General features: G+C 38.4%; 2 protein-coding genes across 9 annotated transcripts in view; one reads left to right on the top strand and one right to left on the bottom strand.

Annotated features, from left to right (window-relative positions):
- Nucleotides 1–17,382, top strand: part of LOC134211926 (bridge-like lipid transfer protein family member 1) — a 66,362-nt gene that overhangs the window by 13,155 nt on the left and 35,825 nt on the right. For 5 of the 7 annotated variants that reach the window (XM_062689333.1, XM_062689336.1, XM_062689334.1 and 2 more), the window contains 4 exons: nt 5,971–6,545; nt 13,328–14,933; nt 15,037–15,159; nt 16,890–17,052. In XM_062689333.1, the coding sequence (XP_062545317.1) occupies nt 5,971–6,545; nt 13,328–14,933; nt 15,037–15,159; nt 16,890–17,052 (2,467 nt within the window). Of the gene's footprint in view, nt 1–5,970; nt 6,546–13,327; nt 14,934–15,036; nt 15,160–15,326; nt 15,346–16,889; nt 17,053–17,382 lie in introns of all 7 variants that reach the window. The other 2 variants (XM_062689337.1, XM_062689335.1) reach the window with 1 other exon arrangement.
- On the bottom strand, nt 11,532–12,741 carry LOC134216036 (uncharacterized). Of its 2 annotated transcripts, none has more exons than XM_062695067.1 (2): nt 11,874–12,741; nt 11,532–11,816 (listed from the first exon to the last, which is right to left on the bottom strand). In XM_062695067.1, exons 1-2 carry the CDS (start codon nt 12,682–12,684, stop codon nt 11,623–11,625), a joined length of 1,005 nt encoding a protein of 334 aa, XP_062551051.1. In that variant the 5' UTR covers nt 12,685–12,741; the 3' UTR covers nt 11,532–11,622. The 2 variants fall into 2 exon arrangements, with proteins under 2 accessions (XP_062551051.1, XP_062551052.1); XM_062695068.1 differs by having other exon boundaries at nt 11,532–11,813.

The raw sequence follows: 17,382 nt of genomic DNA, 5'->3' as shown, positions 1-17,382 counted from the left end.
TGAAATAATTTCTTGAATCTATTCATCCTTTTTTGATTTTTCAACAATCAACTGTTCCGTTTTTCATCTCACTGGACCTATATTTATCTCATCGCAAAACAAAGAAATATGGCACCAATCTCGTCGCTTCTTTTTGCTAACATCAACAAGCGTGCTCACAGGAGGCCAGTGTAACAGGCCCACAACATATAACAAAACCTGATTGATCCACCTAGCGGTGTTTGTGCCTTTCTCGTACATTAGATATACTAAAAAAATTTGAGTAAGAATTTCTTAGCGTGTTTTTTTGTATATAAATCGTATTTTGGCCATAACTTTTGATCCCATAGTCCGATCTGGTCAATTTTCAATAGGAAACAATGGATTCCCCGTCGAATGCAACTTATTGCAAACAAAGCGGATCAAGATAAGTGCCTCTAGTGGACGATCACATCTCGATGTGGATAGACGTATTGGTCACTCGTGCGTTTGTTTTCTGTGCTTTATTTTGTGCCAACAGTTAAAATGTGCAGTGAAATGACGGTAAAAAGTACTTTGGCATTTCTTTTTCCGGAAAATGCTGCGCAACCATTACTGGTGGACCCTCCTTAGCCGTGCGGTAAGACGCGCGGCTTCAAAGCAAGATCATGCTGGGTTCGATTCCCGGTGCCGGTTTAGACAATTTTCGGATTGGGTCTCGACTTCCCTGGGCATACAAGTATCATCATGTTAGCCTCATGAGTCATGATATACGAATGCAAAAATGGTAACTTGGCTTAGAAACCTCGCAGTTAATAACTGTGGAAGTGCTTAATGAACACTAAGGGGTTGTTCAAAAATTACGTCCAAGGTTTGAGGGGGTGGAGGGGGTCTAGAATTTGTGACAGTTTGTGACAGGGGGAGAGGGGGGGTATCGACTTTTGTTACGTCCGACAATAAAAAGTACTTAATTACATCTTAGAAACAATTTGATTAGCAAAAATATATTTAAATTTGCTATTAAGGGAGTTAATTCTCAAAAGTTTCTTGTAAAAATAGTGCACGAAGAAGACGAAACATTATATACATTACTGTTGTACGTACAGGGGGAGGGAGGGGGTTAGTGATTTGTGACAGATTGTGACAAGAGGGGGGAGCGGGTTGAAAATGCCGAAAAACGATGGACGTAATTTTTGAACGATCCCTAAGCTGCGAGGCGGCTCTGTCCCAGTGTGGGGATGTAATGCCTATAAGAAGAAGAAGCATCACTGGCGGATATGGCCCGCTTTGTGAAAGCGATTAGAGGAGACCAATCACCAATCTAGTTTTCCGCGAGCGGTAATGGCCGCCAGCTTGCCTGCGGGTTAGTCTCTGATTTGACATTTCTGGAGGTCAACTGCACCCACCGTTCGAGCATTGTGATCAATGTGGTATATAAAAAGGATTGAATTCACTTAATCAGCCACTTCTTTTATTGGTCAGTATTCTCGGAGCGGTGGGTGCAGTTGACCTCCAGAAATGTCAAGTCAGAGACTAACCCGCAGGCAAACTGCCGGCCATTACCGCTCGCGGAAAACTGGATATAACCTTCACATATAAAGAATGGATTGCGATAAAAATCGAACTGCAGTCCCCCATTCCGGGTTCAAACTTAATTGAATACTTCCAAACTTACCGAAAAGAAACGCACTCTCCAGATTGTTTTGTCTTCATTTCAATCTCTGTTCTATTTATCGTTCAACATATCTGCAAATTTAATAATTAAAGAAGAAGAGAATAGTATTTAAATTTAGCGTTTAAACAAGTTGTATTTAACTCACGTTTTATAATTGAATATGATTTCTGATTATCTTCAGCATCCGGACTTCGCCATTTTTAAGAAATTTTCACGGTGAACTCAATTTTGAGTTTCCCACTTATTTATATTTATTTGGGTAACAGTCACTCAAATTCATAAAACTCAGTTACTCAGAGTTTGAATTAATTTGAGTTAAATCGACCAAAATTTGAGTTCAGCCGAACGAGCGTGTTCTATTCAATAAGTTTAGTTGTGAAAAATATCAAATAGGGCACTGCACGGAAACATCTCTTTCTCTTTCGTTCATTATACATTTTGACGTTTACGTTTATTGTTGTTTTCTAATTTCTTTGCAGCGAGAAAGAGACAAAGCAGTCCGTGCAGTGCCCTATTACGAATATTACACTCTTCAAAGGTATACGAGCGAAAACACGGAGAAACAAAAAAAACTCAATTTTTAATTACATATTGTGTAGCATTTTGAAAATTAAATTTAAACCACATGCATTGAAGTTCATATTATTGATCGACATAAAAAAAACCTTTCGAAATCTGAACAATGAATTATTGACAGTGGCTGGTTTTCAACCCACCGCTGTCAGCATCCAGGCCCTATCGTATATGCGCTAATAGCCAGCATTTAACGTTAACCGCCAGAAATGTGTATGGCGAAAGACATATAACGCGAGAATCCTCAAAATTAAGAACTTTTCATGAAAAACTATTTGGTACCGGTTATGCAGGAAGGTGTCCGCTACTACGCTTACCAAATATTTGTTCGATATGGGTGCCTAATTTTGAGAAATCGACCCTTAGGGCCGATGCCCACGTAGCGGTTTTTTAACGCTGGTGTGCATCGGTGTGGTGACGCTGCGTTACCGCTTTTTCCCGATGCACACCTGCGTCTTTTTGACGCCACGTGCACTCTGCGTTGAAATGACGCTACGTGGGCATCGAGCCTTAGATGTCGTCATACTAATTTCTGAAAGTTAACTCCTAGTGTGCCGCTGTAACCACGCTCAAAGTGTGTGATTCATTGAAAATTAGGTACACAACATAATCAAAGTAGCATGGCTGGCTGCAAGTCATTTTTTTAGTGACTTGGTCACTATTTTGAGTCTAGTATACTATAGTAGATCCACAAACGATTTTTTAAGTCGATTATGATGAGAAATTTTCAGCTTTAATATCTTACCCAATCAAGTATTCCGCGAGCGGTAATGGCCGCCAGCATGCCTGCAGGTTAGTCTCTGATTTGACGTTTGTGGAGGTCAACTGCACCCACCGTTCAAGCACTTTGATCAATGTGGTACATAAGAAGGCTTGAATTCACTTAATCAGCACCTTCTTATATGCCACATTCTGCCACAGAATTCTCGGATCGGGGGGTGCAGTTGACCCCCAAAAACGTCAAATTAGAGACTAACCCGCAGGCAAGCTGGCGGCCATTACCACTCGCAGAAAACTGGATAGATAAACTTATAAATTTGCTAACAAAAGTGGGAAGGATGATATTTATCATCAACAACTACCAAAAAATGCTTGCACAACTAATGGGTACACTGATCCTTTAGTGGTGATAAAAAATAATGTTGGTTCCCATAGTGGTTCTATCCATTGATTTCCAATGAGACTCGCCACTATTGGTATAGTTGCTCAACTATAGGCACAAATGAGTCAATTTTATTAAGGAAAATTATTGTTTTCAATAGTTTCTCAAGCGAAATCTTAGGGTAAGTTGGATTCAACAGCATATTCTTAGCACAACGCTCTTACTGAAACCATTCTAAAGTGTATACCATCTTACCGTCTCTCTCGTATACCATGAGGCTAACATGATGATACTTTTATGCCCAGGGAAGTCGAGACAATTTCCAAACCGAAAAATGTCTAGACCGGCACCGGGAATCGAACCCAGCCATCCTCAGCATGGTCTTGCTTTGTAGCCGCGCGTCTTACCGCATGGCTAAGGAGGGCCCCTACCCCGTCTAAAGGCGGCCTTGGGCAGTGGAGGGTTTACTTTATACAACATATGGTTTCCAATGTTTAAAAGGCAAATCATCAACTAAGTTTTTTCACAAAAGTTTGTCAATCGTTTCGTGATCCATATTGTTCTCGCTTGCTTTACTGTTCATTGGTTCGTTCAATACTTGAATTGTCGTCTTTTGTATGGTCCCCCTATTATATATTACGTGGAGTCTACGTGTAAAATCAACGCCGCTTTATTCGACGTACATTAGCGTATCTCCTGTGGAATGACCCGATTAACTTGCCCCCATATGAAAATCTGAGCTTACTCTTAAATATGAAAACTGTATCAGCACGACGTACAAAAACTGAAGCTATTTTCCAAAGGTTATAATAGGAGAAATTGATGCATGTAATATTTTAGGCAATATTAGTTTTTCGGCTCCCTCCCGCTCTCTTCGCTCTTCCAACGCTCTTGCATTGCCTTTTAGGCCTACAACCTATGGAAAAAGCGATCCTTTTTAAAAAGTTTCTACCGCGTTCAATAGGTTTTCTCGTTGCTTTGATTTTAAATGTGATAGTGGTTCGTTCAAAAGTAGAATTGAAAGTGTTAGGAACAACAATAGTTATGTAATATGTGCATCTTGTTCGTCAGTTGGAAATTTAGAATTACGAATCAAGTCTTTGACATGAGGCAGACGTTCTATGCTGGTAATCCGCGTGTAGCCCGAGCAAAGCTTGAGAGCAAATCGATAACTAATTTTGTTGTTGTGAAATCGTCTAATTTTGATAACTCAGGTTGATATCCTTTTGGTCGTTTTAACGGTTAAAAGATCAAAATCTATAGCAGAAAAATCTTACTGTGACATCAAATCGAAAACTATTACTGCTATCGATGAGAGCAAATCGAAAACTAATTTTGATATTGGTTCCGAAAACAAAATAAGTACACAGTTTGATGTCATATCATAAAATTTAGAAATCAACAGCAAAAAGACATCAAAATATGTAATCAGTCATGATGATTCATGTTTGAAAACAAATTATGATTTCAATTTGATATCTATATCAAAATATGTTTTTCATATGCTCTCCTTATGTTTTCAGACTTTGCTCGGGAGTCGAATCTAACCGGATTTTTAATTCGAGACTGACTATCATACGGTTGCCATTGCATCAGTTGGCAAAAGATTCTAGCTGACGTTGGAAAGAATAGTATATAGCTTCCCGAGCAAAGCTTGAGAGCAAAACGATAACTCGTTTTAATGTTGTGAAATCGCCGAATATGATTACTTAATTTGATATCTTTTTGGTCGTTTTAACGATTAAAGAAACAAAATGTATAGCAGAAAAATCTTACTGTGACATCAAATCAAAAACTATTCCTGCTATCGATGAGAGCAAATCGAAAACTAAATTTGATATTGGTAACAAAATAAGTACACAGTTTGATGTCAGATCATACAATTTAGAAAACTACAGCAAAATGAGATCAACATATGTAATCAATCATGATGATTCATATTTGAAAACAAATTATGATTTCAATTTGATGTCGAATTCAAAATGTGTTTTCTTTGTTCTCTCGTTGTGTTTTCAGACTTTTCTCGGGTTTCGAGCCAGAAAAAAGGCTTCCGAATCTATTAAGCAGGTTTTCGAGTCTCTTGAACGGAGGCTTCTGAGCTTCTTAAAAGGGGATTTTGCACATCTTGAAAGGACGCTTCTGGGCATCTTGAGAGAGGCTTACAAGGCTCTTGAAAGAAGAATTCCAAGCCTCTTGGAAGGGACGTATCCGATCTTCTTGCCAGGAGGCTTTGTTGGAATATCAGGTAGTGTGCGATGCTTCGCAGTAGATCGTAGATGGTTAAAAAGCAGGCGCCGGTTAGTTCGGGTGTTATAAGACTAGTATTTCTAATAAAAATGCAAGAGAAGAGAGACAGTTGTACATATAGATGAATATAGCTTCATATTGTTTGAATCTCGAGATCAAAATATCTCCCAATTAATGAAACGAAGTTAGGTTCTCTTAGTAACCAAACTATTGAACATTTTACATAGTTTCCATTGAGGATAATAACTATTTAAAAATACGCTTAGCAATTAATATTTGATAATGAACTTTCTTTAATTTACTGTAAAAATATGCTTTTTCTTCATAGTTAGCAAGTAACGCGTATCCAGCCAATATAAATAGCAGTGCTTCAGTAATTAAAAAAAAATCTACTAATTGATCATTTTTTCTACAGGTGGACCCACACGATTCGTCCGAATCGCATTCTCTTTCTTCGAGCTCCTTCATCTCGGCTCTCTCCTCACAAGAGGACATCACCTTGGTTAACCTGCACATGCAAATCAATCGTCCGATCGTTGATTCACCTCTACTGATGGCCAGCTATGTAACCCATTTGGCTCAGGTGCGATGCTCCAATTGGTCTCATTGCTCGCTTCCGCTAGGGGCGGATGCATTTTCAATGCCGCTTTTCCAGCAGAACGAGGACGGAGGCCTCGTTTATATCGGGAGTAGGCTGGTCCCGCATTTCGATAACTATTCCAATTGGCGGGAGGTAAAAATTATATCCCGCTACGATGGAAGCAGTCAACAGCAAACTTCGACGTCGGGGATGTCCACCTTGCCAAAGCCACATCCGTGGGACCCCAGTGTAATGGTGCGGGGCAGCTTCGAAAAGCAGGAGAGCAAAGAACATGAAAATGAGTTTTTGAGCTCTCAAGGAGAGACAGCCACGCGAAATTCGGTGGTGATACGATTCAAGGGACAGGTCGACGTGATGCTGACCCCCCTATTGCTCGAGGGCTTGCAAAGGTAAGTTATTATTGTTTCAATATTTTAAATTTTTTTATGGAAATATAAAGATTTGTAATATTACGAATACATGGCATTATGGCATGCTTTCCTCGTACATATTTGTGTGCCTGTTTGGTGGGTTTGCGTGTATGTTTTTGTTTGTACGTTTGGGTTTTTTTTAACTAAACACCCGAATCCGAGTTCAGTACGTAGCATGTTCAATTACGAACTCCGCAATGTACTTTCTTGCTCGATAGCTACTGCAAACTATTGAAGATCGAGCCTGTTTTGACCGGAGCAAAGCGCAATACATGCGCATGAGCCACCGAACACCAAATAAATATTTCATTTTTTCCGCGACGACTAAAATACGCACTGCACTTACTTGCTCGATGGCTACTCAAACCTGGCCAGCTTATTAGCTTTCAATAATAACTTGATGGCCAGATTCTATGTCACTATTCATATTGTACGGTAAGCAGAATGGGATCGAGAATCCAACTAGACCGATTCACCTCGACATATTAAACTTAATTTTAATCACTTTTTCTTCAATAACAAGTGTGACTTATAAAATCATTCCAAATCTTATTCGTCAGGTTCTCACGCGCAAGTAAACTCGTTTAAAATTTTAAAGAAGCTTTTTCATGCATAATCGCTTCATTTAACTTATTTACCGAAAAATCAATCGAAGCGAGAATACACAAAAATCCTAAGGTGAGTCATATGAATGATTCGAATCATGCATATTTTGATTCAAATCGTAGTACATGAGTTTTTAGGTTATGAGTTCTCTTGGCATTGACTGAAAGTCACTATTTGGTCTCTTTTTTTGTCAACGTTGGTTACTAAAGTCACTATTTCGAGCAGCATTAATTGGTAGCGATGGAAAAACTATTTGGTACCAAATGTGCACAAAAGTATACGCTACTACGCCTACCAAATATTTTTTCGATAAAGGTGCCTAATAGAACTTTCCCGTCAAAAATTGTATCTCGGTTTATTGTATCAGTCTATTCTCTTGCTTATTTAAGGTCAACATTCCCAAAGAACCCATATTTTTTGAGGACTCTAACTATTTTTAAAATCGAAAACAAAAACCGAAAAAGTGTTGCACGTATGAACCGGCCTGAACACCCGATCTTCGTTTAAAATCGGGCCAATCTTAAAAAAACATCACTTTTTCGATTTTTGTCTTAACTTTTAAAAATACTTAGAGGCGTCAAACAATATGGGTTCTTTGGGAAAGTTGACCTTAAATAAGCAAAAGAAGCTGTGGAGAGTAATGAGCAACCAGAGGAGTAAATGCAGGAGAACTACGGACAAAGCATATTCTTGATCACTGGCAAAACATAGATCTAAAATACGGTTGTGATCTAAAATACGGTTGATAATAAATTTAATAAAGTGGAGGAACTGTTGTAGCTGTCTAGTAGAGTCTTAACACGTGTTAGTAGAGCTTTTTTGTCTATCTAGCTCAATTTCTTACATCCTACTCAAAATTCCCTCTATTTTCAATGACATCTTCAATTTTTGTTTCTGCTTATTTCTATAGCTTTCTGATACCTCTGTAAGAAAAAATAACTGAATTGAAGTAAGTTTAACATAACAGGTGTGAAGGATGGCTATTTGATCACATGAAAAAAACGCGATGTCCGGACCCGGGGGACAGATACCGGATACAGAAATTGATTTTGCACCATAGATTTTTTTTTTAATTTATTTATTTATTTATTTATTTATTTAGGAGCAGGGAAAAGCCCATTTGAGTAGAGCTAACTTAGGCTCTCTCTCAAATGGGCGCAAAACCTCCTCATATTTTCTCATCAACAGAATACAAATGCATACATTCCAAATGATGGTCTTACTAACTAAATAATTAATGACATAAACTACACTTAAACTATAGTACAATAATAAATACATTGAGAGACAATTTTAACAAGTTTATCAGTTTCCCTTAAATATATAATTAAACTTCATTTTCACAAGAGAACGAGACAAGTTGAAGTCAAAGACATGATAACAGCGATTGAATAAACGAAACATATTTGCGACAGGTTCGTTGAAACTGTAGTTAGTACGAAGGAATACGGAGCAACTGATACGAACGGAGAGGGCGTCGTTGTATGCCAATATTGAAAGAATGTAAAACACTAGGACAATCTACATGGGACTGCAACACATCTGCAACAAAGCAGGCCTTGATGATATTCCGGCGGTCTTCTAGAAGCTGGAGATCAATCAACATGCATCTATCTTGATATCTGGGAAGGTTGATTGGGTCGTTCCAGGGGAGATGACGGAGAGCATAACGATCATATTTACGCTGTATGGATTCAATTAGTTGAATTCCATTTGCGTAATAAGGGGCCCATATGACAACTTAATATTCGAGTGTGGAACGAACTAATGAACAGAACAAAATTTTCAGACAGTGAATATCTTTGAAGTATTTAGTCGTGCGAAAAATGAACCCTAAGGTCTTAGACGCTTTAGAAGTAATGTAACCAATGTGTTCTTTAAAGTTCAATTTCGTATCCAAAATAACGCCTAGGTCTTTGATGGACGAAACCCTATTTATAGATTTACCCTCTATCGAGTAATCAAAACAAACAGTAGAGTGCTTTCTTGTGAACGATATAACCGAGCATTTAGAAGGGTTCAAATACATACGATTGATGGTGCACCAGTTTTTAAAGTTATCGATCTCATTTAGCAGAGTAGCAGCATCCTGGAGACCGCTTACTACGTAGGAAAGTTTAAAATCATCAGCGTATGAAGATTTTTGGCATTTGAGTTGAAGGTTAACATCGTTTAAGTAAAGTAAAAATAGGAAAGGCCCAATATGACTACCTTGTGGAACACCAGAAGCAACGAGAAATGGTACAGAGGTAGCTTCTCCTATTTTAACCGACATAGAGCGACCGTTCATGTAGGAATTAAGCCAGTCCAAGAGTGATCCAGAAATTCCAAGACGTTCCAACTTAGCAATCATAATTTTGTGGTTGATTGTGTCAAACGCAGCTGAGAAATCTGTGTATATTGCATCCACCTGTTTGTGTGCTTCCATGGACTTGATGATAAGCGATGTGTATGCAACAAGGTTCGTCGAAGTTGATCGTTTCGCTACGAATCCATGCTGGTCCCGTGAAACATAGTCAATGCAATTGTGCTTGATAAAGTCCAGAACAATAAGCTCGAATAGTTTTGATGTGGCACACAAGGCTGCTATACCACGGTAGTTTGTAGATAAATTATATATCTAGCAAATCATGGTCGCTATTTGAAATATGACTAATATTGACCATCATAATCATAATCAGAATGCATTCGATGGGTTTTAATATTGTCGATTCAAACCTTCTAAAATAAGTCGAACGTCATAAATCGTAAGTTCGTGTTGCAAATTGAAAATAATTTTAATTACAGTAGTAATAATCCAGTTACAGTACCTAATTAGGTATGTAATTCCGCAAAAAAACTATAAAATAATAATAATTTTTTTTTTCAAATATCAACTTTTTTTTTTAATTTGTCCCCCTGCAACAGCTGATACACGATAGTTTATTTTTCAAAAACTGCTGATTCAGTTTTTAAACATTTTTTTCAAACTAGCATTGATTTTATGTTACAGAATTCCTTTATCATGCCGCGAAAGTACAAGAAACCTGCAGGAAGTCGCATGTATGTTAATTTTTCAAAGAAAACTTTGATGAAGGCAGCGGTAGAAGTTAAAAAAAAACAAATTGTTTTCCGGGAAGCCGCTTTGCGGTACGATTTGTCCCTAACAACAATTTTACATTATCCTAATACAGAAAACATTAAAACTAAGACTTACGGTGGTCAAACAGTGTTGAATCTCCAAGAAGATCAATCACTTGTGGATGTTTTACTGCTTGCTGCGGAAATGCCTTTTCAAAATAATGATCTTAAATAATCGTTGGAATTTAGATGGCGTAGAAAGAAAGGAAAAACCGTTTTAAAAACAACTATCCAGGGTGGTGCATACCATTATTAAACCGACATAAAGTACTTTCAAAACCGATGACTTCAAAATATCAATCGATCCGTTGAAATCGTAAAAAAATCGGAATGAGGGGAGGGAGATCCCTCAAGTAAGGCCAGCCATTGACAGTGATGAAGAATGACCCAGGATGAAGTTGATTAACATGTTATGATTGAATTCGATGAAGTGTTGCAAGTCACCCCGGAGTAGGGATGGCTTGCAACACCTATCATTTTGATATTATTTTCATATTTTTATTATTGTTATATGTCTGTTTCAATAATTCTCAATAATTCTGAATTCAAAGAATTTATTCATTCTACTAGCACATGATACTTTTAATGTGTCCTAATATTAGTGATTATACATATAATAAGACATATACTTACTTACTTGCCCATCAAGTATCAAGTAAGTAAGTATATGTCTGATTATATGTCTAATCACTAATATTAGGACACATTAAAAGTATCATGTGCTAGTAGAATGAATAAATCCTTTGAATTCAGTATTATTGAGAGAGAAACTTGAAAAGTGTTGCAAGTCACCCCGTTTGACGGTAAACCTATCTGGTTGGGTATGCTTGACGGCTGGATTAGGCCGCCCAATGCTCTACCACGGGTTTACGGGACGGAAGTCAGTAGTGGCATTAGCCGAAGCTCCTGAACTTTTCTGAACGAATGAATCCTAGTGTTAATTATAGAAGCGGATTTTTAAAGCAAGCCGGGCCAATTTTGGGACAATGTAAATCGATCGACTTCCTTCTGCCAAGCTTCCATTTGAATAAGAAGTGAAGAGAATCAGCATGTAAACTGCCCTTTTCTCACTGGCGAGAAGGAAGGTGGTCCGATTTGCTCATATACAGTTAATGAGATCAGCCTTGCCAAACAATGTAGTTCTTACATCAATGTATCGAAACCAGAACAAAATGAGTGTAGCTATCCTATCTGTTGCTATTTCCTCGCCTTTTAGGTATCATTAATTTACAATTAATTCAACACAATTTGATTTCTAAAAAAGGTCTATTGACATACACAAATACAGATATAAAATAGAATACAATACACTAGCAGCAACCAGAAGATGCTATACTCCAGAAAGAATTCGCTTAACGCGGATAAGGGGTCCCAGTGGTTCATGAAATGGACCCGTCTCTCGGTTAGGGTGCGGAAAGGAGTCATCCAGGGTTCCAGCAAATTCCGGGGATATGGAATTTCTTTTTCGTCGGATGACAAAATCTTGATTGTAGCGCTTATTTGCCGATGAATGTGTTTCATCTGCTGAAATTATCAAGAAACTGCTTATAACTTTTCCTGGCAATTATGTCTATAAATAACCTCTCTTTTTAATTTTATTTGTTAGCAAATCTATCTTGTTCTTCACATTTTTATCTATGATTTCTCTAATGCCATCATTGCTTCCATAACGCAGAATGTCGTTGTTGTTACTTAAAAGCATTTGTCTTGTGTGTCCTCTATTGGTTATGGCCGTGGATCGTCTTCTGGTTGGCTTGGTCACTGTTTTTCGGTGTGTAGTTCGAACCGAAGGTCTTTTAGTTGTTCTAACGGTCTTCCTTGTGGGTCTTTTAGTTATTTTTGTAGTCTTGCTTTTTGAGAACCAAGATCTAAATGAGGCGATCTGGTTGTTTTCGGAATTTACGTCTCTAGAAAATCTAGCTTGTTCGTTTTCCGAAGATTCATTGCATGATTCGCCCTGGCATTCTCGTTTCTTTTTCTCAGCGTTTGTCTCTCGTTTTGCCATCATCTCGTCGACGTCATTTCGATCATCGCTCATCAACTGATCTAGATGATCAAGTTCGCGTTCCGTAAGCATAGATAATGCCAGAGATACTTCTGCATCGCTGAAACTAGTCAGATCTACTATATCACCGAGTGTCTCAGAACTCGAACGTTTTTGTGCCCGCGAGGTCTGAAGACTATCCGAATCCGTATTTTTCTCGTAGACACTGGCTTCACTATCGGCATAATCTGCACTGTACACGTAGCTGTCATCATGAAAACGATCAGAATTTTTCCTATAGTTGCTCTCGATCGGTTGTTTTCTATTATTTTGAACTGAAGACCGGAAACATGATAATCGTGGACTCAAATATATGTGTATAAACAATAGTAAATATAATAAATTCATGCTTCTTTCATAAACAAATCCTGAGACAACAGATCGTCATTGTCTGCTTTTGACATTTAAACAAGCAGAGCCTACTTAATAATTTCTAATGTGATGCGGAAGGGTATTGGATAGAATGGGATGACATCAAGCCAAAATGGCTGTTCCAAAATGTTTATAAAATCAACATTTTAAATTTTCTTAGATTTTGCTCACTTATTACTTCTTATATTTCGCTCACTTACGCTTATTCTAGGAGAAGAGATAATGTGAGATTTATCAGTTTCGACTATTCCCAATAATACATTCGATTAGTGTTGCTTTATACAAGCACGAATTTATAGGAAATTTGTACCCACTTACATCTCTTTCATCTAATCGCAAATACAAAGATACAGCACCGATATCGTTGCTTATTTCTGCTAATATGCGTGCACACTGCTGAAAAAAAAATAACAAAAATTGGAAACATCAAGATTTTTTCCATTGCTTTGTATTTGATGGGATGAACATAGGAACTATGCCCTGAAGTCGTTGAGCAGTAACCCTAAAATGTTTTGTCTGATGTTAGCTTGAAATAAATATATTTTTCAATTCTTGTATAATCAAAATGATTTATTGTTTTGGTTCATTGACAGTAATATATTTTTTTCCTTTTTTTCAGAATGATAGAGTCACTGATTCCAACCTTGTCCACGTTGCACCCGCTGACAATAATCAACGATGTTCACGCCTCTTGCGTGCGCAAGGTTGAAGCCGTCAACATACTGAAGCGTGATCAATCATTGAGCTATTGGTCACAAGTTCACTCGAATTCAAAACGTTCTACAGCTGAACGTAACTTGCAAGGGCCCGGTGGGCCAGTTCTTACAGATGTATACGAGGAAAGCATTTCGACCCAGCTACAAGGATTGATTGTGCTGCCAAAGGTCAATGTCAGTCTGATTCAAAGCTCCGTGATCGAAGAAGTAATATCTTTTGCTGCTTTGGATAACGTTCAAGAGCTCAGCTGTGCCTCTTTGCTTGCCGTATGCTTTGAAGGGGTTTCAACCAGATTTCATTTGGGAAAAACAACAAAAGCGTCAATGCACACTGTTTACACGCAACCCACTGTACGCACCGGAGGACTTAAGAAAAGTGGTTTAATTCGGGGAACCAGAGCACTGTTGGCACATCTTTCGTCTCAATCACGTCCGGACAACATTCCTGGTGAACCTGTGCTATTGGAAACCTCCGAAAAACAACTGGAAGAACTCATAATTACGCTGGACGTTGGAAAAGCACATGCTCAATTAAGAAGACTGAAGAATGACCCAGTAATCATGCAAGATTCGCAAATCGTTATAACAGCGATTCCTTATCACAGGAGCCGAGCTATGTTCGATTGCACGAAAATACCCGAAGAACCTACCGTAGATGGTAATTCTGGTATGGGATACATCATGTTCGAGTGTGGACTAGAAGGAGTTAGCGTGAAAATTGTAAAACGCTCCCAGTTTGAAAAGTCTGAAAACGCTGAAGAAGCGTTGAAACCTACCCCGGAGCCTAACCACACTGAAGCCAATGAAAGCAGTATCACCGGCAACAATCCCCTTAATCTGGTGACGCTGTTAAACGAAGCGGGTGTGTCCGCTGAAGCACTAGCCAAAATTGGCATTAAGAAACCATCCACTCCTAAGACGGGTACCCCGAAAGATCGAACACCAAAAGACAAGACTAGTGAAACCAGATCGCCACGCCCAGAAGAAACTGATCAAGGAACAGATCGTCAAGGATCGAACGGAATCGGCGGAGAGAGGACAATAATCGCTGCGAAAAATGATAACGGGAAAACGTCATCATGTGTCATCGATTTCAAAACGGTTTGGTTCAATTTTGCTGCACCACCAAGAACACCTATCACTCGTAAAATTGACTACTCACGGTTGGACTGGAATTTACTCAGCACTGCATCGCCAGCCATTACTGCTTGGATGAACCCAAGCAACCGTTTTGCTATCAAAATCGTAGCGTTAATACGGGCAATGTACGTCAGGCGTACTGCTGTTCTGGTGGCGTTGATGGCTGATGCTTGGGAACGGCAAACAGTGCACCGCCCTCTTAAGAGCCGATACCCGGGAATGTTCACTCCGCTGGCGAAGACACTGCAGGAGGATCCAAGCTGTTTGTTGTGTACAATGTTGCAAAAGTACGTGCTAGAGGAAACCGTCGCAAAAATCGAAAATGATCTCAAGCAGCAGTATGTGCCGCAATTAGGTACTCTCAGACAGGTAAGGCACCAACAACTTTTTTTGAATTTCGCTTTACATTAAGAAGTTGTTGATGTGGTTGTGCATCCAAAAAATCTAAAATGTTCAAATCATTACCTTCCAGGCTGTAATCGTTCTGAGTCGCCAATGGAAAAACGTTCTTTACAATCCGATGCTATTCGAGCATCAATACAAAGGTAAACTGAATAATCCAATCAGTGTTACCTTCGCATTACCGCAAGATGAGGTAAGTAACTTAATGCAAAATATGAACACTCCTAATACGCACTTGACCTGATCCTGTCCACTGAAAAATGCATTTAAATTCCTCTCCGTAAAACAAAAACATAATCCAATCATAACAATTTTTGAACACGTTTCCATTTAACATCACTAAAAGCTCTCCTCTTTCAGAGATACAAACCGATTTGGGGTAAGTTCAGACACATGCAAGTTTAGTTGAAACGAAAGTTCGCAGTGTCTTAGTGCCACTTGATGTGTCCGCCGCGCTATTTGTTTGTACTTGGATCGGAGAGGAGGCTTTGTTGTGAATAACCCTTAATAATCAACTCAGATAAAATAGCAATAGTAACACCGATGCGCATTAACCTATATTACGCATTCATGCCGATAATAACAAAACAAAAACATTAATTTCATTATTCCATCAATTGTCTATGTGTGATAGACGCATGTAGCAGGAAGATTCTATTTTTTGTCACCATTGTATTGAACAGTGCTGTAATATTTATTTTGTCCATATATATTAATTATAATAATATATAATCATTTTAGAAAATAATTCAAAAATATGATGGGCAATATTGTTTAACATTACGTTGCAATATATCAAGCGCAATATAAAGTATATCATTTTTATATTATATATTGGTATTATTGAATAATTACCGGTAACCATTTGCTCGATAGTATAAGCTATAAGATTCACAGCAATCTAATGTTAACAATATTGCAGAACAAACCAAGCGCTTTTATTCGAGACGTTCAGAAAATCTATCACGGTAATTAATTTCTAGGGTCAAATCGAAATATTACAGCACTGATGTTGAGCTTAGTCAAATGCCAGAATACTGCTGCAAACACTTATGTTGCGAGAACAAATATTATTTGGTTCTCCTTAAATCCCCTCTTCAGCGATATTGTGTAGCTGAATTATTTGTGGGAGGGGGGTTTATTAATTGTCATAGAAAAATATTAGAACAGGGAACTTTTTCAGATAATTCTTCATGAAAACTTTATTAATTTTCTCTCTTCCTCCTTCATTATTGGGCTTCAACAACAAGACAAGAGAAGAAATTATTATTTGTTCTGGCCTTACTTCCATGAATGACCAGGTTTTGAAAATGTAAAATATGTCGAAATTCGCAACAGATCGACGATTGTTAGGGGGCCTTTCGTAACACAGCGGTAAAAAATATGGCTTATAAGTAGTAAAAGGGAATTTGAGCTAATTACATGATAAACCTTCAAATATGTTAATTATTATTCATTGAATGCAATTGGAAATATATGCCAGCATTTCCTTCTCAAGACTTAAAGTGTGCAGTACACTCCGAAAATAATTGTTAGGCAATGCCATGTCCAAAGTGTGTCTCAAAACAATTTTTTAAACATTTGACTGACATAGCAAATCGGTTAGGACACATTTTTGTATTAAATTTATTGACATGATAGCATCGATCCTTAGATTTCTTGTACATCCAATGACTAATAACTTTCCAAGCAGAGGAATTTATGAAATCTGTTCAATATGTCAAGAAGATCGTTCCCTGCATAAACACATCTCCTAAACAGTTCAAGATGATAAAATCATACATCCGACCCTAATTTTCATCGGCCAACCTGTTTCTAACAATATTCCAGTTCCAAAAGTTCCTTGAATCTCCAACCCGTGTCATCCACAACCATTCATTCTGCGCCAAATACCACTTTGCTTTTCTTATTCCTTCACACTAGGATGCGGAAGATACGGATGACATCGACGCCGAGAACTATCCGGTGGGTATCATTGAAAGCCATCCTTTGATGGATGAGGAGAACGAACGCACAATGCTGCTGGGCCAAAGCGTTCAGGCTCATCCACACTCGATGGCAGCAGGAGGTTCCCAGCTACATCATGGTAACGAACCTTACCTTGTACTTTTCAATGCACTCTCAGCACACTTGAACGATCCGCACATTCCCGTATACCTGTCTTTTTCCTCTCTCTCTCTCTCTGATCTGTGTCTGGCACTTTCACATGCTGTGTGTAGACATTTTCGTTTTTCGTCATATTTGTGTAGCTTCGAGTATGTGTTGGTTTCTGTTGGTTTTGGATTAATTATTATGCGAAAGATGGTTACGCCACAGCCAAACGGAGTGCAATGTGCACGTGTTTTGGCTCCGTTTGTCTGTGGTTGCGCTTCTCTGAACAACAATACATCTCGATTTGCGTTTCCTGTTCCATGTT

This window comes from Armigeres subalbatus, chromosome 2 (genome assembly GCF_024139115.2).
Source record: "Armigeres subalbatus isolate Guangzhou_Male chromosome 2, GZ_Asu_2, whole genome shotgun sequence".
NCBI lineage: Eukaryota > Metazoa > Arthropoda > Insecta > Diptera > Culicidae > Armigeres > Armigeres subalbatus.
The sequence above is the reverse complement of the archived record's forward strand: the minus strand, read 5'-3'. Positions and strand labels throughout refer to the sequence as shown.